This window comes from Mangifera indica, chromosome 8, assembly GCF_011075055.1.
Source record: "Mangifera indica cultivar Alphonso chromosome 8, CATAS_Mindica_2.1, whole genome shotgun sequence".
NCBI classification, from domain to species: Eukaryota; Viridiplantae; Streptophyta; class Magnoliopsida; order Sapindales; family Anacardiaceae; genus Mangifera; species Mangifera indica.
Genome location: NC_058144.1, coordinates 5,029,606 through 5,054,280, shown reverse-complemented (window position 1 = coordinate 5,054,280; position 24,675 = coordinate 5,029,606). Strand labels below are relative to the sequence as shown.

At 34.1% G+C, this 24,675-nt stretch overlaps 4 protein-coding genes across 8 annotated transcripts; 3 read left to right on the top strand and 1 right to left on the bottom strand.

The window, feature by feature from the left end:
- Nucleotides 1-845: 845 nt before the first annotated feature.
- LOC123223701 (probable splicing factor 3A subunit 1) lies at nt 846-5,480 on the top strand. 3 transcript variants are annotated; one of them, XR_006503841.1, is made up of 5 exons: nt 846-1,264; nt 1,727-4,025; nt 4,140-4,436; nt 4,628-5,027; nt 5,140-5,480. XR_006503841.1 is itself a non-coding variant. In XM_044647027.1 (4 exons), exons 2-3 carry the CDS (start codon nt 1,866-1,868, stop codon nt 4,407-4,409), a joined length of 2,430 nt encoding a protein of 809 aa, XP_044502962.1. In that variant the 5' UTR covers nt 846-1,264; nt 1,727-1,865; the 3' UTR covers nt 4,410-4,436; nt 5,140-5,480. The 3 variants fall into 3 exon arrangements, 1 of the variants encoding a protein (XP_044502962.1); XM_044647027.1 differs by lacking the exon at nt 4,628-5,027; XR_006503840.1 differs by having other exon boundaries at nt 4,140-5,027.
- A 2,014-nt stretch (nt 5,481-7,494) lies between these two features.
- On the top strand, nt 7,495-9,743 carry LOC123223702 (40S ribosomal protein S8-like). The gene is made up of 5 exons (XM_044647029.1): nt 7,495-7,601; nt 7,734-7,806; nt 8,286-8,619; nt 9,205-9,383; nt 9,465-9,743. The coding sequence occupies exons 1-5, from the start codon at nt 7,598-7,600 to the stop codon at nt 9,547-9,549; spliced, it is 675 nt and encodes a 224-aa protein (XP_044502964.1). The 5' UTR covers nt 7,495-7,597; the 3' UTR covers nt 9,550-9,743.
- Nucleotides 9,744-13,485: 3,742 nt separating this feature from the next.
- Nucleotides 13,486-16,912, bottom strand: LOC123223699 (transcription factor bHLH62-like). Of its 3 annotated transcripts, none has more exons than XM_044647025.1 (9): nt 16,531-16,912; nt 15,274-16,160; nt 14,934-15,164; nt 14,775-14,840; nt 14,612-14,680; nt 14,435-14,506; nt 14,098-14,322; nt 13,956-14,013; nt 13,486-13,849 (listed from the first exon to the last, which is right to left on the bottom strand). In XM_044647025.1, exons 2-9 carry the CDS (start codon nt 16,141-16,143, stop codon nt 13,812-13,814), a joined length of 1,629 nt encoding a protein of 542 aa, XP_044502960.1. In that variant the 5' UTR covers nt 16,144-16,160; nt 16,531-16,912; the 3' UTR covers nt 13,486-13,811. The 3 variants fall into 3 exon arrangements, with proteins under 3 accessions (XP_044502960.1, XP_044502961.1, XP_044502959.1); XM_044647026.1 differs by having other exon boundaries at nt 15,274-15,683; nt 15,867-16,909; XM_044647024.1 differs by having other exon boundaries at nt 15,274-16,912.
- A 6,205-nt stretch (nt 16,913-23,117) lies between these two features.
- On the top strand, nt 23,118-24,247 carry LOC123223698. The gene has a single exon (XM_044647023.1). The coding sequence runs from the start codon at nt 23,304-23,306 to the stop codon at nt 24,177-24,179; it is 876 nt and encodes a 291-aa protein (XP_044502958.1). The 5' UTR covers nt 23,118-23,303; the 3' UTR covers nt 24,180-24,247.
- The last annotated feature ends 428 nt before the right edge of the window (nt 24,248-24,675 follow it).

The window sequence follows — 24,675 nt, the reverse complement described above, 5'->3', positions numbered from 1 at the left end:
TAAGTAAATATTAACTTAAAATACGTTATATTATAAACAAAATTTGAAAATCTCAACTAACCCTAAACTTTCTACTAATAGCAATTCATATATATATATATATATATATATATATATATATATATATATATATATATATATTATTTTTTTTGTTTTGGGGGTCAAAATCCATAGTTTCAAATCACAAATTGTACTCTAGCTTAATGAAAAAGGTATTTTCATCCATTAACAACCAATTTTAATTTGAAAAATGTAACATTCATAATAAATAATAAAAAAAATATAAACAAAAATGTAAAAATATTAAAAACAAATGACTAACTTATTAACCTTAGAATCTATTGTAACCGAAATTTTGGAAAGAATTTGAATGAATTTCGATAAAAAATTCAAGGACCAATGAGTGTGCCAGATAAGTGAATTCCAAAATCAAATAAAGTTAATAGCGATAAAACATTTTTTATAAGCCGGAGTAATTTGACAGATCTTATTTCTTAATTATTTTTAAATAAACCCTTAAGTTATGGTTAATATTAACAAAACTCCTCAGTTTAGGGTATTTTATTAACTATCCATGATAAAATTAAAGATGATAATTTTGATTTGAACTTAAAATCACAAACTCTCTTTGACTCTAATAAAAAAAAGATTTTTTAATATAAATAAAAAAATAAAGATGAAGATAAAAGATATCTTATCTTGTCTCTTAATATTAATATTTTAATTTAAAATATTAATATATTTTTATAATTTTAAATTATTTATATTTTTATTATAAATATTAAAGTAATTTAGATAAATTATTTATGATATTTCAAATAATAGAAACTTTAATTTTAATTAATTTTTTGTTTTAATAACGTAGATTATGTATAGAGGGTTTCCGTGAGAAGGAAAAGGGAAATCCTCATTATCTCCGTCACAGAAATCAGTCGGTGACGACGGAGAACATGATATTCGATTCCACCCCTAGCATTGCCATCCCTAGAGAAAACCATCAAATCCAATTCTAAAGTAATTTCGTTATTTTCCTTTTTCACGCTTTTTCCAGAACACCGCCATCATATAATCCTAATTCCTCTCAACATCGCTATTCAAAATTCTCATCTACTTCTTCTCTTGCCTGTCTTAACCCTGCATTATTGACCCCTCTCTTCCTACCTCTCCTTCGACAGCATAAGCAGATCCACATTAGTAAACCTATTTTTTTCGACTTTCTGGTGTTTTGTTTTTGACCTGACGCCTATTTCTTGCAAAAACCTAGGTATTCTTCGCCCTCTATTCGTTTAGTTTTACTGAAAAAAATTGGTTGTGAGCCTGCATGAAATTAGTTCTTCTTTGATGATTATTTGTTTTTTTTAGCTGTTTGTCTCTAGGGTTTGATTTCCTGTTACGTGTTTAACGATTTCAATTGCTGAAGTGATTATTCCTTTTACTGGAGGTTATTTAAAGCTAGTATTTGCTTATTTTTCTAGATTCCAAAGTATTTTGAAATTATAATACTGCTCTTTTATTAGGCAGTTTGAAAACTTTGAATGCTTTTTTTGGAGTGAAAATGATTGGTTTCTTGGTCTTGTTTTTCCTCGAGGGAAGGGGTTTAGCTACCTGTGGTGCGGGGATGTGTGTTTGTAGATGACAGTTCAATTAGGACTTAAAAGTTGGCTGTTTTTTGGGATAATTATAGCAGATTTTTACAGTCTTGACTAACTTGGCTTTTCTTTTGCAGGAAGATCTTTCTGGGCTGAGGTATGATTTGGGAAAAACTCTAAAGATCTTTCATATTACTACTATATGAAATTGTTTTGAGAATATTTGCTGTTTAAATTTGAAAAAAAAAAAAAAGTTTGTAGTTTCTTCTAGAAAAAATGTTAGGTGCATTGCCAATTCTTCCTCTTCCTGAACCTCCTTCTGATGGGGATCTTGGCCCTCTTCCCCCATCTCAAGTGACGGAGCAGAAGGAAGAGAAACCTTCAAATGAGGAGCAGAGCAAAACTAACTCAGCTTCTGCATCAGTTGCAACCCACACAAGAACAATTGGAATCATACATCCACCTCCAGATATCAGAAATATTGTTGATAAAACTGCTCAATTTGTTGCTAAGAATGGACCTGAGTTTGAGAAGAGGATTATTGCCAACAATGCAAACAATGCAAAATTCAATTTTTTGAGTAGTGCGGATCCTTACCATGCATATTATCAACATCGGCTGGTCGAATTTCGTGCACAGAATCAATCTTCTTCCCAGCATGCTCCATCTCAACCTGCAGATACTTCTGTGCTCGAATCAGCTCCATCAGCTCCGGCTGCTGATAGTAAGAGTGCTGAAGCAAAGCCAGATACTGTTGCCCAGTTTAAGCTACCCATACGAAAAGTTCTTGAGCCCCCAGAAGCAGAGCAGTATACTGTGCGGCTTCCTGAAGGGATTACTGGTGAAGAACTGGATATCATTAAGCTCACAGCCCAGTTTGTAGCTCGTAATGGAAAATCATTCTTGACAGGATTGACTAGTAGGGAGATCAATAACCCGCAGTTCCATTTTCTGAAGCCAACACACAGTATGTTTACATTTTTCACTCAACTTGCTGATGCATATTCAAAAGTCTTGATGCCTCCGAAGGGGTTGACTGAGAAATTGAAGAAGAGTGTTGCTGACATGACAATGGTCCTTGAACGATGCTTGCATCGTCTGGAATGGGAGCGTTCACAGAAGCAAGCAAGGCAGAAGGCGGAAGATGAGATTGAGCAGGAGAGGATGCAAATGGCTATGATTGATTGGCATGATTTTGTTGTTGTTGAGACAATAGACTTTGCGGATGATGAGGATGACGACCTACCTGCTCCTATGACTCTTGAGGAGGTTATAAGAAGGAGTAAGGTATCTCCTATGGAAGAAGATGATATTCCTGAACCTGGAAAAGAGGTAGAAATGGAAATGGATGAAGAAGAGGTGCAGCTTGTTGAAGAGGGCATCAGGGCTGCTAGTCTCGAGGAGAATGATGATGAAAAGAAAGCGACCAAGGCAAATGAGGAACCAGAACCGCCAATGAGAATTGTGAAGAACTGGAAGAGACCTGAGGAGAGGATCCCCGCAGAAAGAGATCCAACAAAGTATGTTGTTTCTCCCATTACTGGTGAGCTCATTCCTATTAATGAGATGTCTGAACACATGAGAATTTCCCTTATTGATCCAAAGTACAAGGAGCAAAAAGAAAGGATGTTTGCTAAGATTCGAGAGACAACTCTTGCTCAGGATGATGAGATCTCGAGAAATATTGTGGGACTGGCACGGACACGTCCTGATATCTTTGGTACCACAGAGGAAGAAGTTTCTAATGCAGTCAAGGCCGAGATTGAGAAGAAAGATGAACAACCAAAGCAGGTCATATGGGATGGTCATACTGGAAGCATTGGGCGAACAGCAAATCAAGCCATGTCTCAAAATATGAATGGAGATGATCTAAATGATGCTGCCAACAGTGACTTCAGAAACCTACCTGGTCCTGCAGCTCCTCCTCCTCGATCTGGTTTTCCTTCTTTGCGTCCTCTCCCCCCACCAGCAGGACTTGCCTTGAATCTTCCACATGGGCCTTCAAACACAATCCAATACCCACCTCCAACTAGTGGTGCTATGCCAGTACCTCAACCAAGGCCATATACCATGCAGGTGATTCCATCAATCCGCCCATCCACTCCTTCAATGCCATTGACAGGACAGCAACACGTCATGTTGAGTCGTCCACCACCACTGCCTCCATCAATTTCTGTGAATCCATCTGGTGTGCCTGTACCTCCCCCACCTGGATCCCAGTTTATGCCCATGCCAGTTCCCCAACCTTATGCCCATCTCCCAGTCCCTCCTCCTCCTTCCATGCCTATGATGCAGCCGCCACCTTTGCCTCAAGGAATGCCTCCTCCGCCACCACCAGAAGCTCCTCCTCCACTTCCTGATGAACCAGAGCCAAAGAGGCAGAAGCTTGATGATTCTATGCTTATTCCTGAAGATCAATTTCTGGCCCAACATCTTGTGAGTATATTTTTATTTTTGTTTCCTCTCTCCTGAAGAGTTTTTTTTTTTTTTTTTTGATTTAAAGTTGAGGAATTTCTACTTGATCTGATTGGTATTTTGCTTTTCCTTCAGGGACCTGTTCGCATCAATGTGTCTGTTCCTAATGTTGATGAAGGAAATCTCAGAGGACAAGTCCTGGAGATTACGTTACAGTCTTTATCTGAAACTGTTGGCAGCTTGAAGGAGAAAATTTCTGGGGAGATACAACTTCCTGCAAACAAGCAGAAATTGAGTGGAAAAGCTGGTTTCCTTAAGGACAATATGTCGCTGGCATATTATAATGTTGGAGCAGGGGAAGCACTTGCCCTTTCTTTGAGAGAACGTGGTGGTAGAAAGAGATAATGGGTTCTTAACAGGGCTTTTTATAAGGTTTTTGTTGGATTTTCCTTGTTACCATTAGAGTTTTACAATTTCCCCATATTATGGCTGGAGTCTTATTATATTTAACCTTTTTTTATGTTATACGTTGGAGATTATGTTGTCATTTACCTTTAGGGTAACTATTTGGGACCTCTTATTGGAGTTTATGAAACTGATGATAAATTTGATATCTGCTACAGATCCAGCTTCTTGGCACGTCTCCCAGGTGCAATGAAAAATAAAGGAGTTCGTTTTGCTTATCCTGAGCCAGTCTTCTACTTATTCTACTATTTAATTGCTTGCTTTTGCATCTTAATTAAATTCTCATGAGATTCTATTCAAGTCATATCATTGTCTACACTATCCATTAGTAGGATTGTCTCAGTGTTGAACATACTCAGAAATATTATTTCCTGAGTCTATTTCTAATTCTATTATTGCAAGTCTTGATCCTGTACAATACAGTGATTTAAAGGCCTTTTATTGTTTTTCTTTTTGTGCTAGAATTCATGCATTGTTTGTAGGAACCTTGGGTTGCACCTGGATGTGATGAGTAGAAGGTTTATTTTAGTTTGTGCCAAGAATACAAACTTTTATATGGTGCGTCTTGTGTGGAGAGCTTATTGCTGAATAGATTTTCATTTTGTTTTCATGTTTAGCTTCAACCAGTTTATAGTTGGGATTTTCTCATCCTTCTGTTTTCTTAATTCAGAAGCTACTTGTTTGGACACTGCAATGGTGTATGCAAGTTATCAGGTTTATGACAGACAGATTGAGTTTTGTTGCTTTCCGTCCTGGTTGCCGAAGGTACTGGCTTGCATATATGACAAATTGGTGAAGCAGTTCCATAGATTTGTCACTTTCTTGTTCTTTGCGGCATTGAGGAAGTGTTGTTTCAACTTGGAGGCAGCCTCAAGTGATCTCTGTTTTCTTCCTTCCATTGGGTTTTTTTTCATTTTTTGGTTTAAGAATATGCGTGCTGCTGTTTTATAAACTTAATTTGAGCAGACCAAGTGAAGAGAATTTTGTATTTGTGAGTTTAAGTTTTTGAGATGCCTACTGTTCACATTTTAACCTATGTTTTATTTGTCATCTTATGACGGTTGAACACAAAATACAAGGAAAAAAAGCACGAAGCCAAGCCCAATGCATTAGAATCCTAACGTCTCTTGGTATGTTGATGAGAATGCTCAATTGTTAATAAAATTATCTCTATCCATTTTTGTGCACTCATTTAGGTATTTAGATAATGTACTATTATATAACTGATTATAATACTTAAATCATATAATAATATATTATTTAAATACTTAATTGGATATTAAAAATTGATTGTATATAACATTACTAATAAATTATTACATATTTTTTTGTAACTACTGGGAATTTGTATGCACAACTGATGAGCATTGTTTCTCAAAGATAAAGGTTTTGGTTTTGGTTAGAGAATAAATAAATAATAAAGTTATGTATATCTATTTTATATATGTAAATAAATATATCTTTGATGTGTATCATTAAGTATTTAAATAATTTTTAAATAATAATATTACACATATATATATATATATATATATATATATATATATATATATATATTTGTATTTAAAAAAGTGAATACCAATAATTGCTTGTAATAAAATAATTATTCAAAGCCTTTAGAATGCCATCTCAGCATCCGGAGATGGACAGGGTTATCACGTTAAAATTTGAGTGCACTCAATTAGGGATGGCAACGGGGAGGGGCGGGAAAGGGATATCAATCCCCGTCCCCGTTACGGGGATAACAAAAAATCTCCTCCCCATCTCCGCGGGAAAAAATCTCCTCCCCGTCCCCAAGAGGAAAAATCCCCTCCCCATACCCTAGTCGATAAATTTTAATTTTTCAATATTTTATGAATATACACTCTTCAATGGTGCATTATTAATAATTCTAATAATCAATAAATAAATTTTACGAAATTATAAAAGAGTACCTTTTTTATTAGAATGAAATTAATTAAATTTTGCTGGAGCCAATATTGCTGACTTCAGAATAGAACAGCAGAACTTGGATGCATTATGTGGTAAAGCCAACATAGTTAGTAAGTCTCACGCTCAAGTATTACTGATTGTACAAAATGTACAAGCCAGTCGCTAAGTGGGCTTTTGCATTACGTTTTGGAGGCTGTTATTGGGATTAAATAGTTACATAACATTGAAAGACAATCATAGGAATCCTTATGTTTTCCCAAGTACGAGAGTATAGCTGAAAAATATAGCAGTTGAAAATTATTCTTTTTGTGGGAAAAAAAATGTTGAAGGAAATATATTTATATCAAAAGTCTTTGCATGTCAGCGCAATCATGGAAGGAAGAAGCTTACCTCCAACTACAAGACAAAGAAGCTTTGGTTGGGAGAGGAGTGTGCAGTGCAACTGTGGAGTGAAAAATGGAAGCTTTGGCTGGGAGAGGAAGTGTGCGGCTGTGGAGGAAAAATGGAAGGAAAATGAGATTTAGATTTAGGGTTAAAAGATGGGTGACAATTTTGTAATAAAAATTATTAAGTTTTTAGTTTTTAGTAAATATGTATGTGATTTAGGGTAATTTTGTAATAACTTCCAATTTAATTAATTTGGTGCATTTGTATTTTATGATAATGAGATTCTGAGGTTTTTTTAATATATTAGATTAATAGTTCAGAAATTAGTAAAAACTGATAATTGATAATTCAAAAATTAGTAAAATTAAAGTTATGATTTTAATAAATTATAATGTAAAAGTTTATAGAATTTAATAGTTTAAAAAAAATTATATTAATATATTAGATTTTGGGGGGGCTCGGGCCGGGCCGGGGCGGGGAGGGGCGGGGCGGAGCATATGTATCCCCATCCCCGACCCGTCCCTGATTACGGGGATTTTTTTCATCCCCATCCCCGCCCCTTTCCTCGTTTTTATCGGGGAATCCCCTCTCTGTTAGGGTTGGGGAGGGTCGGAGCCCTAAAACCGGATCCAAATTGCCATCTCTACACTCAATGATGTACAAATCCCTTACAGAGGGCCTTAGTTATCCAATGACAAATATACCCTCCCACTGCTAGGATACATAAATGAGGCAATTAGGGTTTTAGTAGTAGCTTAGCCTTAGCGCGAGGGAGATCCTGAGTCAGGCAGCAACGCCGCTTTGGCAAGATGGGTATGTTACATTCTTAACCCTTCTAATTTCTCCATGTTATTTTAATCCCAGCGGAACTCGAATGTAGATTTCTCCTTATCTTTTCATTTGTTGAAAATGTTTTGTGACATCTTTAGTCTGTCGAATATTCAGGTATTTCCAGGGATTCTATGCACAAGAGACGCGCCACCGGTGGCAAGAAGAAAGCCTGGAGGAAGAAGCGTAAGTAAGTACTTCTACCGGTTTTTTTCGTATATATTTATTTACAGATTCGTGTTAACTGTTATGGTTCTTAAGTTTATATGACAGGGTGACTTTTGGTCACTTGATTTGTGGTTAACCTTTAGCTTTACTATAAGACATCAATGAACTTCTGGGAGAATAAGTTTTCCGTGATATTGATTTTCTTCGTTATATGTCATATTTATGCCTTTCTTTAGCAGATAAGTGTATATGATGTTTAACTCGATGATTTGTGGTTAACGTTTTGCTTTACTATAAGAAATCAATGAACTTCTGGGAAAATAAGTTTTCCATGATATTGATTTTCTTCGTTATATGTCATATTTATGCTTTTCTTTAGCATATAAGTGTATATGATGATTAACTCGGTGATTGAGATATCGATCCCTAGTGGTCACCTATTTTAGTTGGTTGACTGTAGTTAATGTTTTTATTTATCTCATATTTGGTTGGTTTAATAAGGTATGAACTTGGTCGTCAACCTGCAAATACCAAGCTCTCGAGCAATAAGACGGTGAGGAGGGTTCGAGTCAGAGGAGGCAATGTGAAGTGGAGGGCCCTTAGATTGGACACAGGGAACTATTCCTGGGGTAGTGAGGCTGTTACACGTAAAACTCGTATCCTTGATGTGGTTTACAATGCATCAAACAATGAGCTTGTCAGGACACAAACTTTGGTGAAGAGTGCCATCGTTCAGGTGGATGCTGCTCCATTTAAGCAGTGGTACCTTCAGCACTATGGTGTTGACATTGGTAGGAAGAAGAAGGCAGCTACTTCTAAGAAGGAAACTGTAGAGGTATCTATGTTTTGTTTTTTAAAAAGGAAGTAGAAGCTAATATCTGAATGGTTGCCCATGTACTTGTGATTAATATATTTTGGATAAATCTGCTTATGTCATATTTCAAATTGAAAGATTCATGTTTTCTTCAGTTACCTCCTTTGGATACTTGAGTACCAGTTATGATGATTATGTATAGGTCTTGTGTTATCACCTGTTTCCTTTTGAACAGCTTTTGTACCTCTTTGTTTTTGGTGTTTCTGACTTACTTTTTTGTATAATGATTTGAGTAGTATTATGTGCACAAATGATGACATGTAACCATGTGATTAAGTGTTATTTTATCTCTAATTCAAAACCGTCCAATTACATAGTGACATATCATTGTTTGTGTATAAATTTGTCCATATAATTTTATTGTAATGATTTTGCTCTTTTAAGTTGATTGATTGCAAATTACTGCTTCTGGTGTTGATTTGATGGATTTGTAACCATTCATGTGTTCTAAGTCTGTCAGCTTGTTCAATCATTCCTTTCACATTCAATTTCTTTTATATTTTCATTGGTATTTCTCATGAACCGCGACATGATGAATAATACCAGGAGGGAGAGGGTGCAACTGCGGCAGTAGAAGAATCTAAGAAGAGTAATCATGTTGCAAGGAAGCTTGAAAAGCGCCAGAAGGACCGTAAGCTTGATTCCCACATTGAAGAGCAATTTGGAGCTGGTAGGTTGTTAGCCTGCATTTCTTCCCGCCCAGGCCAATGTGGCAGAGCTGATGGGTAAGTTCATGTAGCTAACAGGGTTTTGTAGAACTGGCTTTGTCGTGTAGTATACCTGACTTGGTTTGTATACATCAATAGGTACATATTGGAAGGAAAAGAGCTGGAGTTCTACATGAAGAAACTCCAGAGGAAGAAGGGCAAGGGTGCAGGATCTGCTGCGTAGACTCAGTGTTATCCCCTGTTTCTGCTGTCGGTTGATTTTACTTGTTCTAGGTTTGACCTTTTAGGGGCATTTTCATTTAAGAGGATGATATGATTAGCATAATTAATGTCAAACATTTTACTATCTTTACTATCACCCGTCAGATGATAATTCTCTCGTGGCATTAAGAAAATATACAACTATGTTTTGATCAAGTTATGAACTGTCATCGTGTTTGAAATCTGAAGTACTAGGTAGTTTATTTGCTCTTTGCTGGTTGGTGAATATGAATCTTGTTATTTAGCCTGGGTGTGGACGCAGGTGATTGGATTGGAGATCTCTTAAATCCGGTTATTTCCTTATGATGATTAACAAATAAATTCTTGGTTATTTTCATTGAGATTTTGTTTTAAAATTGAATTAAAAAAAAAAATTCTAGAATGAGGTTACAAAACAAAGTCACATAACAAATAATAACTTGAATAATTTCTTCCGTCTTAGGGTCTGAGCTTTACATTATGAGTTCACAAGATCAACTGAATTAACACCCATAAAATCAAGATTCCATACTGCATATATGATCGCCCACAATCTAAAAATACTGGTAATATAGAATGGAAATGTATTAATTTGACAATGTTTGCTTCCCTCAGGTCACAAAGCTATGCAAGTATACAGCGTATAAACTAAACAAATCGGCGGGATCGAAGAATTAGTTCTTCCACACTAGTGGTCGTGGTCTCTTTCTTATCTTCCGCTTTGAAATATGATGGATATTTCTAGGTAAAACAATCAAACCAGGTGCCCAGAACTCTAATTGGGAGTGAGATTGTCCTTGCTGGTTCATCAAATCAGGACCAACATTGAAATGGATATCAAATCTGAGGCAGCATTGACAGGCCTACCAAGTTATGGTAAAGGGCTTTCAATACTGCATGTGTAGTCGAAGAGACAACTCACCTGCTCCCCAGTCAAATCAACGCCAACAAGAAGGAATGTGATTCCTAGAAATAATTGGAAGTAGAAGTGAATTCCTTGAGCAGATAACAATCTTCCCACCGAGGTAGTTTAATAAAAATAAATGCAGGAGCAAGATCCTTCCCATACAAACGTCTTTTTTTATACCACAGCTTTCTTTGTTATCTCTATTTTGTTCAGTTCATCAGGGCCTGCTTCAGAGGAGCCCCTGAAGAGAGCAGTGGTATCTACTAGAATTTCGGATTCCTTTTCAGCGAACGCAACAAGTTCTGCTTCTAATGATCTTCCCGACTTTTTAGTTTTTAGTAACTATCCACTCATAAAAACTTCCAAAACAGAACAATCCAGATTCCATGGCGTTGAATTTGGTAACTGAACTGGTGTTTTCAAATACAACTTAAGGGGAAAACAAAAGGATATTTAAGTTAGACATGATTCTATGCACATAAGAAACAACCCAAGAAGGGAATTCAGCTTCTGGTATGAACATAGTCAATGGAAGTGTGATGCAGAAGAGAGTGAATGAATAGAAGGGAAAGATAAGCTTCCGCAGGAGAAATAGTGATACATACTTGAACATAATTACTTCATATCAACAACTAAGAAAAACACAGTGACAAGATTAACCAGTCAAGGCCATGAATTCTATGTGAGATAATTTTAATTTAGATAACCTGATTCAATAACTGACTTCAAAATCAAATATTGCCAAGAAAAAAAATTATAATAACATATTCATCCCACCATTGCACCTATGCAAATGTAAATATTGAAAAGGGTATCTCATAGTGACCAGAGTTCCCACATAGACTCTAAGCACTCAAAAGTCCTTGCATTCAACTTATTTTTAGTTTCCATTTTAAATGTGTTCTTATACAGCTTTTTCTTCAAATATATATATATATATATATGAGACCTCATAACAACATAAGAAAATCTTACATACCATCCAAACAATGGTATAACAATCATAGAACTACAATTTTTTTTTTAATTTTATTTTATTAAAATGATTAAAATTTTAAATTTTCTTTTAAAAAAAACTAAAATTTTAAATTTACTCATAAAAAATTAAACTTTTAGTATTTCAATTGTTGAAATAATTGTTGACTTTTGGTCGCTTATATTAGAACGATTAAAAAGGTTGTCAAAAGAACGGCATTCCCTTTCACATATTTTTTTTATTTTTAAAGTCAATATTAAGTAATGGAGCTCACTTTAATCATAATGATGAGTGGGTAAATCAACGGCTTAGAAGGTAATACTGCAGTGGGACCCACCCCACTGAAGCGCGTCTCAAGAGGACAAGAATAGAATTTCAGATTCCCTTCTTTCTCCCATCCAGACAGACAGACAGACTGTACATTTTACACCATAAATAAACAAAATAAAATAAAATATGAAATTAGTAAAACTTTGAGGGTGGGTGACACAAATAAAAAAACAAAAAAAATCCTGACAAAATTTGATGTTGAGAAACTTTCGAGTGCAGGGTTACAGTTGGAGAGCACGAAATTAATTAATAATGGATGGTTGTTGACACAAATGATGGGCTTTTGTTTACTCCCTTAGAAAAAAAGAATCAGCTTTACTAAGGTGAAAGGAAAAAAATGACCAAACCCTAATCATCACTATTATTTATTATTTATGCCCATAATAAAAAAGAAAAAAACAATCAATGGTGTTGTTAAAATCTTCTTTTTTGGTAGTGGGATGGGGTAATCAACAGGAGACTCCGAAGAATTTTTTCTTCAATTAATTACATTGATTTCAGGATTTGAAAATGACAATTAATCTGGTTAATTCTATATAATTTAAAATTTTTAATTGTATTATCTTTGCTAGTTAACAACGACGATTTTCTTAATTGAAAACCAAATGAGATTAAAATTTAGTAATAAAAAGAAGTGAATTTGAACATTGGTTAAGTTTTTTTTTTTGGGGGTTTTTTAACCAAAAAAACCTTATATGAATTAAACTGTTTTTTTATAAATTAATTATATTAAATAAATAAAAATAAAAATTTATTAATTGATTTCACATCTAATGCAACATGTTCGGATGTTAAACAAACCTTAACCCTTTTTAGAGTTCTCTCTGGAATCAACACATTTGTCAGCTAAACTAGACCAGGGGGCTTACCAGCCAAGAGTACTCTGGCCAGTCTGCGCACCAAAAATCTGTCAGGAAAATTAAACCAATCCCAAAAACATCAAACATCAATCAATCCCTAGACACGTCGCAAAATGATTGGGCATTATAAAAATTATCAGAGACAACACTGCCACATTAAAAATTTGCATTTACACTCAACATTCAAAGAATCTCTTTTTTCCTGGTAATTAAACAATTTCTAATCTGCAGACCAATAATACAAGGGTGGGTGAATAAATAAACAAGGCTGCTCTGCAGAAATCTTTTACTAACAACCTCTCATCAAAAGAAGAATATATAAAATATAAATTTAAAAAGGGTATCTTTCCACTACAATAACTCCTTTATTTTTTATATTGAAAAAGAAAATGTATTAAAAAGTTGTGGAGTTGATAAATAAAGGTGTATAACTATACTTCATTGGGCCTAGTCAGAGCCAACCTGGGATTCTTTTTGATGCTTTAATTTGTGTATTATAATAAAACAAACAAAACATTTATAGTAGTGGTTACAACTTCTAATCTTTGATTGATTGATTTTAATTATGTACAGTGAAAAGAAAGAAGAAGCTTCTGTTTCTGGTTAATGCATGAAAATTACAGGAGACCAAAATCTGCCTGAAATCATGGTTGACCCCAGCTGAAGATAATCCATGTCTTAATCACCCAAAACCAACATCTTAATCACTTCAAATTAGACTTTTGCCCTCCAACATATACAGCTGGTTAACACTAGTTTGAATCAAATCCACCAGATTACGCGATCTAATTATGCTAATTTGATGTGACATATTATAAAGTTTCATGACAAATAATCAGGCAGAGATAGTGAAAGTGCTTTCAATCTAATTATGATTAATTATATCTTACATGTAGTAGAGAGCTGCTGTTATAAGACTTTGCATAAAATACAGAAGTGGCTCTGGAATTTTACAGTGGATGGTTCTAAGAAAATTCCACAAAAATTAATTTACCAAAATCATCGAGGGAAACTAAAAGTAAAGGAAAATAGAAGAAAAAATAATCCTCTTCATTAAGACCTATAGATAATGATTCCTCAGCTCTTGTGCGGGTCCAAAAACAATCCTTGTATTTACAGCACCCTTTGTGTTCCTCTGGACCTTGAATTTAGGACCAAAGAATGAACGGTGATCAAAGCTCAATTTTCATCTCGGGTACTTGATTTGAGCCTGCATTGGATGATTAGTTATATCATCAGTCACAATTTAATTGTTTAATAAAAGGTATTAATGGTTGTTAAGAACTTGATTTTCAGCTGATTAGTTCTTTAATTACCTTGAAAGCAACCCATCTGAACAATGCTTTGCAGATCATCCTCACAGAAACTCGGACACTGTAGAATTTTAGATATATGAATGAGAAAAATGAGCCCTGGAAAGAGAATTTTATTTGGTTACTGTTAAAATTAATTAATTACCTGAGGGACAGCTTCAGTAAAATAGTCAAGCTGGGGTACTTCCATATTAAGGTTTTGGCATATCGCAGTAGTATCCAATGAGTCCACCGGGCATTGGGTCATTGTGTCAGTGGATATATGGCACTGTAGTGCTGGATTTTGCTGGGGCTGGTGCCCTAAAAAGCGAGGAGCCGAGGAATCTAATGGGAATATTGGATGTGGCAGAGGTTTGTGTGGTTGATATATCTGAAAAAATTAGTAAAGTTAAACAAAGTAAATAAATAATCCAACCTTTATCAATTTAAAAAATAAATATCATGTAGAAAAAAGGACTTGTGCCACCAGAATTCAAACTTACATCCTTTGACATCAAAGCATCCACATTAAAATCCAGCCTGGTGTTGACAGAAGCCAACTTCATGGATAGAAACTGCCATTAAAAAGACAATTTACTATTATTAAACAAGGCAACGAACAGCTTAAATGTGAACACACACTTATGAAATTTGATTGCTGAGATAAAAAGTTCATTTACCTCAACCTGACGCTGCAATGACTGCACATAGTTAATAATTTCATCAAGCATCAGTGCTTTCCCGGTTACCTATAACGGAAATTCAAGCCTTAAATTACTGAGGAAACACAATTGATGTTCTTTAGCCTATGTGCTCTGCTCATATCTAGCAAATTTTACTCACCTTATTGCAGCCTGGTACAAGATCTTGGAGAAGTTTCATTCGTTCGCTAATCTTCTCTCTTCGAACCTGACCGAATGACATAATTAAGCAATATTAAGGCAAAGTCTAATTTGGGTTAAATCAAATGTTGAATTGAGATTATCGAGTTGTAATTCTCACTCGTTCTGCTAGACTATGACTGTCAGTGGCCTGGCCCCTTCTTGCTCTAACATGAATGTAGTCCTTAGGAGGCTCCGAGGGCTTTGTATTAGCCTTGTTTTGTTTCTCATCCCCTGAATTTTTGGCATCTCCTTTTGTTTCGTCGTCTGCTTTAACACTGATGTTCTCATTTCCATTCCCTTCAGTCGGTTTGTTTCTCTTGGAATTGGCACTGTCATTAGCCTCAATTACCTGAATTGAAAGACATATTTTCCCAGTTATAATTATAAATTAAAAAGAAATAGAGTTTTACACAGTCAAAAGGGGAAATCGATACATTTTTGACATACTACTAGTGTACCTTTGTAACAACAGTATTTGATGATGGAGATGGTGTGGGTTCCTTTCCTTTTACCCTAGAAACAGCTTTTCTTTTCTTGGAATTGAAGTCACCTGAAGACTTTACGCCAACCTCACCATTCGGCACTTGTTCAGAAACTGAAGATTCCTCTTGAGAATTGGCCAATTCAGATCTATCCTGCAAAGGATTATTTTTGTTTCCCTGAATACTGTTAACTTGATGTCCAAGGGCCTTGAGAGAATGATTACTTGAAACCCGCTTCAGCTTCTCATTTGCTATCAATTGACTAGATCTAAAACCAATCTCTGGATTGCTGGGTCCAAATTGATTGGTTCTGCCGTTGAGACTCCTGCTGCCAAAGAGTGAAAACCTTGCAGCCCTCTCAGCAAAACCAGGATCAGCAGAGAATTCTGCCACAGTGGAATTCAAAGCCATGGAGTTTCCCAAAGTGGATAACTTGTCTTTAACCAAATGATCGATTATCGGCAAATTTAACTTAGAAGGAGAATTCAAAGGAGTAGTATAACAAGAAGTGTTTGTGCTTTTATTCCTATTATTAACATAAGAATGTAAAGAATGTGGTGAGATCTCACCAGAATTTCCAATGTTGCCCAGCTTTCCTATCAATTCTCTGATCATAAAGCTCTCATTAGACATGTTTGAATTGGAAGCCACCGGTGAAGACACCATAGAACTCAGAGCAGACTCAAAGTGGAGACTATGATCCGTTGACTTTTCCCAGTTGGGATTGAAAAAGCAATCAGAAGACTGCTCAGAGGAGCAATTAAGGTCTGTTGCTTGAATTTCCCTGGCTGAAGAGACTGAATGCCAAGTGGCCATTGTTGATGTGCGTGTTGGTTCAAAGTGCATTGCAGGTGCAGGAATTCCTGCATTTAGAAAGAACTCATTTTCCATGAAGAACAGTTACAACAATAAACTTACTAATAAAGGACAGTGGTTTGAAAGGGTTAAACACCCAGAAATGAAATATTGGATTGTTAAATATTGCTTAATGAATAAGAGCCAGAGCCAGAGCCAGAAAGAAAAGGTGCTTGACGTGTAGTTGGAATGAATGAATTTATCAATTGTGGGTTCAATATGATTGCCCTTGTACTGACTAGAAAGAGAGAGAAAGAAAGAAAAATTTCGAGTTTGGTAAAGAAAAGCTAAGCAAAAGCAACTGGAAAGAGAGAAGAGGAAGGCGAGATGGGTGATGGATGGAGTTAAATAGCAGAAAAAGAAAAGCTGGAGTTTGACCTTTTAATTCACTTCCTCTGTGTCTTTCTCCGTAAAAGGCGGAAAAAAAGTGTTGCCGGCCCTCGAACGTTAAACCACCTAATATCCCTGCTCTTGAATACTCGGTCTGTTTCTGTATAGTCTCTTTAATCAAAGCCTTGAAAATGGTGGGGAATCCATCAAATTTAAGATCTTTAACATAACCCCGTTTTCTTTTTAATGCCAAGCAAAGTATGGTTTCACCGAAAGAGAATTGAATGAGTCAGATATAAATCCAAAGTCAGTTAAACTGGAAAAAATCTTATCTAATATATATGTGCAGAGTGAAATATACATGCATCAGGAAAAGCCTGCAAATTGGGCATATGGGCAATCTCATCTCTCGGTATAGGCCTTAAGAAAAAAAAAGAGTTGGGTACTGAGAATGCAGCAATGTCATGGATTTATAATGGGGCCACCAGTGACCTTCAAGTCTTTTGAATGCATTGCTCTTGGCACTATTGCCCGTTGCCTTTGCTGCTATCTCGGGCGTTGTACTCTCATTTCGACTCTGGATAGACTTGATTGTTACTATTATAATCAGTATTAATTAAACAATTAGTTAATAGCTTTTTATTTACAACTAAAGGAAGCTTTTTTAATCATAAATAATGTAAACAAGTGAATTAGAAGTATCATTATGATGCATAAACAGTCAATTGAATAAAAAATTCAAATTTTATTATTAATTGTTGCGAATATAGTGCTTCACAAGTAAAGTTTATTCCTTTAAATTCCATATTCCAGGGTTAGGGTTAGGGTAATTATCTAAGAAACCTAATTTTATATGTGGCAATGATTGGAAAATTGGGGTCAACAATAGAGTTTAGGCCGGGTTTGGTTGGGTTCATTTATTTTCATTTTTCTTTTAATAATAATAAATAATAAAAAAACCGTAATGTTTGGTGTTATTATGAATATTGAATCATATAAAATAAGTTAAAAGAGATTATGATATTTTCCTTATAATAAAAATAAGAAATTTCGTAAGGAAATAATAAAATCCCAATGTCACTTAGGGGCACCAAGCTATAAATGTTACTTTCTAATGTGTACAAATATAAAGAGCCCAATTCAGTTTAATTCACAAGAAACTTAGAAGAATGGCAAAAATCATAGTCCTGGAAATAAGATAATTATAATTTAATTTAAAATCAACAATTAATTATGTGATTATTATACTAGTAAGTATGAAATGTAAAGTCAGCATACTTAACTGTCATAATTTACTCATAATTCTGAAAGGCTTCGCATAAATAATCATGCATAAGATATAAATATTAAATAATAATAAATTAATAATCCCATCTTTATCTAATCTACACAGTAACGTTTTAGATGTTATTATTAGAAATATCTCTTACGTTATAATTGTGATCAACTTTTAAGTACATATACTGCTTATTCTTAAGATTCTGCAATTGATAATAATCGAGAACGGCCCCATAAATAATCAGAAACCATCATTCTGTACCTAAGGTCAATTTTAATATGATACAAGTAATTAGGCGGTCTTGTCACTTGTGGCTCATTTCATAAGTGTGTTGAAAATTGGGGTGGATTTGGGTGGGATCCGAGTATCCTTGGCTCGAGTTTAATTCAAATAAAAAATTATCGATTTAATTTCGTTAAGTCAAAATTAAGTTTAGTTTGGATAAAAAATAGTTTAGCTCAATTTGATTCGAGTTTGACTTGATTTTATAGCTCGAATCAATTATTCGAATTTATAACTTGATTCAGTTTGAATTAATGATTCTAATGCATGAATCAGATTCATAGTTCGAGTTTGTGATTCATTAACAAAATAACGTCATTTTACACACATAATATTTAAAATTTTTTATTTGAGTCAAACAGACTTATAAATTCGAACTACCAATTCAAACTACTGAAGTTAAGCTAAATTGAGTCATGAATTTGAACTACAGATTTGAGCCTCAAATTAGAGTTGGATTTTAGCCGAACATCTATTGGCTTGAGTTCTATTTGAATTAAAAAACGAACTAAATCTTTTAATTTGAGTTTAATACAAATTTAAATTACGCTAAGTCGAGTCAAATTGACTTTTAAAACTGAACTGACTCTAATCGTATCCAAGCCTAGTTGAAACCCAACTAAACCTTGAGTGAATATGTGATGTGATTCCAATAAATTCCTTTTTCTGTTAATTTTTTAATAAATAACTTCATTTGAATTAGATTTTTTTGTTTTTTAAGAAATGAAACTAACTACACCGAAAGTTCAAACCCGAGTCCAATGTTTTTAAACTCTTCAACCTAACTAAATGTCTCAGGATTGTGACGAACTCTACTCAATTAAATTATATCCTTCTAATTAGATACTGGCATCCAAATGAAAATAAATTAATTTCAAATTAAGCATTTGCAGCTAATCACTCACCCTCTCGGAGTATGATTTTTCTTATGAATACCACTGAACAATTATTGCGACACTCTCTAACTAGTTTTGACAAATAATCTAATAAACAAATATATATCTTTATATCTCAACTTATTCAAGTTTCTAGTTTGATTACGGCCAGATTCATGCAATGTCATATGGACAATCTGTGTGTCGCATAAATTTGTGTGATAAATCCAACTATTTTAACCTAGTTTTCAATGGTTTCCGCACTAATAAACCATTAGAGAGAGAAATTAGGTGTTAGTGGTAGAGTTAACGACGAAATAAATCGTCAAAAAGAGATAATACATTTTTGATGATGTATATGTAATGTTTTTGAATTTTAAAGGAGTGATTGTTAATTTTAAAATATGAAAATCTTAGATGATGGGATGAAAAAGTAATTTTTTAAAACTAAACTAAAGGCGAATTATTAATTTTCAAAACTAAGGTGAGAAAAAAAAAATATTATTTCTTTAAATAACATTTTTACATTCGATATTAACAATAAAATTTAACAAACATGAGAATATTTTAAGAATTTGTGGATACACTAAATCTTAGGTGGAAATAAGTCTTTTGGCCATTTTAAAATAATGAAAATATTATAATACAAAAAGTAATATTATGTATACCCTAAACCTCAATATTATACGTATCATTTTGAATATACAAATAAGTATATACTTATATATATTATTATGTGATTAAATATTATTTTATTTTTAATTCAAAGCTACTTAATCACATAATAATGTACATCTCAATCATAGTGAAGTATGGAAGTGCCATGCAAGCAAATATATAGCTCCTCTAGTTGATCAATTTTTGTGCAGATTCATCACCCTTTCTCACTTCATATAGAGAAAAGAAACAGACATCTTCCAGTCATTATATATTACAGAAAAAAAAAAAAAGTCCTCCTTCAATATTGATCATCTTGGTCTTTGATTTTATTTGATTATGTATAGGTGCTCCCACATCATGGAACATAAAATCAGCTATCAGTTAGGCATGTTTGATCACAGAAAAAAAATAGTGAAAATTAGAAGAAAAATAATTTATGCATAAAGCAGATCAGATTTCCAAGGTAATTTATTATAATTTTGGGTTTCAACTTTAAATCGATGTTTTTATGTGCATGCTTGATTGCGCGTGCATGTATGCATTTGAATTTGAATTATGGGTCAAAATTAATTAACAACCATTTCGTTACTTTCGCTGCATGGCAAATTGGTGGCAGTTGGCATGGTTGACCAGGCAAGTACATTTTTAAGTTGCAAGTCTTATGGTGTCTCTGAAAATGCCAAAGAACTATATCCCACCCAATGTTTGGTGTAAAGACAATACACACCTATAAGATTCCAAAAATCTAAATATCCACTTAAAGTTTAATCAATTTTCGCACACCTAAGAATTTTTTGTTTCCATTAAAGATAAAATCGTTATTTCACTAATAATATTAAAATAAATAAAATTATATCTCATTTTTCTCACTTTATTTAAAAAATTAATAATTTCTTTCAAATTAAATTTTGAAAAATTCACTTCCCTCCTAGGTTTTGGAGCTTGAAAAATTCTCCTTCTCTCTAGCTTCTCCAACCTCTCTCTCCAGCGAACAACAGACAAAACTTTTGTTTGGATGATGAGGCATTGTTCAAACGAAGGTTTTGTCTATCGCTTGCTGGACAAGGGGAGAATTTTTCAAACTCCAAAATCTTAAGAGAAAAAAGTGAATTTTTTAAAATTTAATCTTATAAAAAAATTATTAGTTTTCTGAACTAAATGAAAAAAATTAGATATAATTTTATTTATTGTAATATTACCAATAAAAAAATATTTTTATCCTTAATTCTAATAAAAAATTTTTAAGTGTGTGAAAATGAACAAAACTTTGGGTGAGTATTTAGGTTTTTAAAATTTGATGAATATGCTATCTTTGCACCAAACCTGGGGTGGGAACAATAATTTGGCCCTCTGAAAAACCATGGGCATACGAAATTTGTGTAAGGAAAAGTACAGCAACCCGGCCCCGGCCGCGGCCGCAGCAATATGAGAAAATATAGCACAACACAACACGTAAAAATTTATAATTAATTACATGCACGTAAAGTTGCGCAAACCATATTGGATTAAAAAATTAAGGTTCATGGAATGTATTCAAAATCTGTTATGCCGCAATCACACATCTTTTCCAGCGCAATAGGCAGGCCAGCCTTTGGGATGACAAATACTATAAATTTCAATCAATTTATTATAAATATGGTACGTTTACCAATACTGAATAGGTTATATGTTCTTGTTGGTCTGTGCCTTGTCTTGTACTTGGCTTGATTAGTACATACATGTAACATAACTACAATTATATAAAGAATGAATGTAGATTAAGACAAAGAGAGAAAAGATTATTAGCTCATCAGTCTTATTATTATATAATATCCTCTTACCTTGCCCTTTTTTTCGTGCTATTCTGACTAAAGTAAACAAAAGAATCGATACGATATTCAATACCAGAAATTTATAAAACTAGCGGCGTTATCTTGAAAGAAAGGTAAAGTTAGAATTGTCTGATTCATTCATATGCTAATCGTGTTTAGCTTTAAACAATCATGTCATCAGCCTTTTAATTTACAATATAAAACTTTGTAGATACAATTTTTTAATATATAAATAAAGAGGGAGACAATATTTTACTATTTAATTGATAAATTTTAAATTAAAAATAAAATAATATTTAATTATATAATTATATATTATCAATTTATTTAATTATCTATACAAAAATATACCTACATAATATTACTGTTTAATTTATGATCTACAATTACTAGATTGTATGCCAAGATTTCTAGTTCGAAGCATTTTCTTAATTTACATGGTTATTATTATGTGAAGCATTAAAAAAAGACAACCATATTTTTATTTTTTTCTTGTTAAATTATTATTTCTTGTCTTCGAAATTTTGAATATCCTGATGTTGCAATAATAACATTGGGAGGTATCGTTTTATTTTTTTTTTATTGAATGAACTTTTTTTCATTTTTTATTAACAAAACTAAACTTGTATTATATTACACCAAAACAAATAGAATCTCTAAATCGTTAAAATTTAATATATAAATATATAAATGATATATCATTATGTAATTAAGTGATTTTAAATTAAAGATAAAATAACACTTAATTACAAAATGATACGTCATATATGTATCAATTCTATGTATTCAAAACATATATATAACATTACCCCTAAAAATAATAACCAAGATAATTCTTTACTGTCTGTTAAAAAAAAAAAAGAATTTGCAATAACTTTAGACATTGATGAAAGGATTAGAGTGGATAAATCTGGAAGTTCGAGTTCTGACAAAATTGATGCTGGGAAACAAACATAAAAGGCCGAAAGACAGGTCCTCACGTAATTGCATTGAAAACCCACTAAATATTTGGACAATAATAAACGTGTATGGTTAGAGGTGGTTGGGCTAAACAAACATACAAAGGCCTAAAGACAGATCCTTTTACATTGTTCCAGAAACTCTTTAGACGTGCCAAGTTCAAATATTTGTCCACGAAATAAAATTAACACCAAAAGTCCCTATAGAAATTTGGTAGTTTTATTCAACCATGTAAGTTTGATTGGAATTTTGGGAATATGATTCTGTTGCAAGAATTTAGTAATTATGTGTGCACATATATATATATATATATAATATTATTTTAAAAAAATATGTATTTATAATTTCATCAGAACAAATAACACTCAATTAATTATTGGAATCTAAAATTAAAATGATAAAATGGTACTAAAATCTTTCACCCTTCCCTTCCATCAAGGGTCAGTCTCTAAAACCACAACAAGGGGGGCCCCAACGACCAATATCTGTCTCCTTGAGAGACCACTGTCCCACACAAAAACCTACTGCAAATCACATCCGTCCACGTTACAGCCTTAACGTGGGTATAAAGTCTCAGGTGCCGCGGGATGTGCCGCCACATGTACAACGCAGTCGGATAATATCCGGTTTATCCACTTCCCACAAGTGTCTGTTTTAATTACAAATTTTAAACTCACATTTGATCAAACGCACACCAATTATTCACCGCAACACTTTAAACGAATATTCCAAAGAAAATTCCCCAAACACAATTTTTATTTGTCAGAAAATTTTCTCTCTCCTTATAATTCTCGAAGATATTCCTTTGTTCTGTTCTTCAGTACGCCCCTTGAAGCCCAATTAAAGTTTGCCAACCGACCCTATATATTTCGCAACAAATGAACTCCAGAAACAGAAGTCTGTTGTGAGAAAACACTTCTCATTATCTCACTGTTTTGGTTTTAGAACCAGAAAATGGCAGAATTTGTGAGAGCAAAACGAGTCACTGATCCACTCAACGATAAGGTCAGGGCTCAAATCGTTGGTCATCAACTCAGTTATGTCAGCAGCGGAAGCGAATACTCAGGCGCCGATGATGACTCTCCCTGCTTATCAGAACTCGTTCACGATTTTCTGGAAGATGAATTCCAGAGTGAGTCCAAGGGTTACGATTCAGACTCTGAACGAGTCGAATCCGTCGTTGACTTCACAGATAAGATCGAGGACATTCTCAAAACGACGGAAAACAGCAATGTGGATTTGTATAAGAATCTTTTACAAACTCATGTCTTCAAAGCAATGGAAACGTTTTCATGCTTGAGACAACAAAAAAGTGTTTTTAGGCGTAAGGTTATGACCTTTCTACGCGAACTAGGCCACAATGCGGCGATCTGCAAAGCGAAATGGAACTCCTCGGGCGGTCTCGTCGCGGGCAACTACGAGTTCATCGACGTGGTCCAATCAAATTCATACAAGTTGCAAAACCGGTATTTCATCGACCTTGACTTCGCCTCCGAATTCGAGATTGCGAGACCGACAAATGCATACGCGAGATTGTTAGAGTATCTACCTAGGGTTTTCGTTGGCAAGGGTGAAGAGTTGAAGAGTATTATAAAAGTGACGAGCCAGGCCGCCAAAAAATCTCTCAAGACAAAAAACCTGACGCTGCCTCCCTGGAGAAAGAACCGCTACACGCAAAACAAGTGGTTCGGTCCTTACAAACGGACGGTTAATCCAAGTCCGGCTGGTTCATACACTCCGGCCATGCTATCGTTAAATAATGGTGTTAAATGTCGGCGGGTTGGGTTTGAAGCCGGTGTAAACGGCCGTTTATCTGTTTGGACTAGATGATAAAACTTAACTAAATAATAATAGGAATGTTCGAATAAACTATGAATATTCGTCTTTTAGTTATTTAATTTTTTTGTGATTTTAGAAAAATAAACAAATAAAGCTGAAAGCATATAGTGAAACGAGGCAAGTAAATATCGTGTACATGACGGCGCACGATCGCTGTGAATCTCGTGAAAACGCAGGGGGTTGGTTTCGTAAATGGGTGGGTTTGGGCTTCGAGGGGAATGACCCAATAAACATGGATATAATGCAAACAATATAGTGGTTTTAAAAGAAAAGATACGGTGGAGAGAAGGTTATCGATGAAGGCGACGTGGCAAGAGAAGACTGGCTGATGTGAATTGTGAAGTGGATTTCTCCTTGACCGAAAATGAAAAAGTACATGTGTTTATTGTTTAAGATAAGGCGTTGTTTCCATTTTCTTGTAAAAAAAAAAAAAAAGGACAAGATAAGACCAAGGTATACTAAAATTAAGACATTTGTGATGACAAAA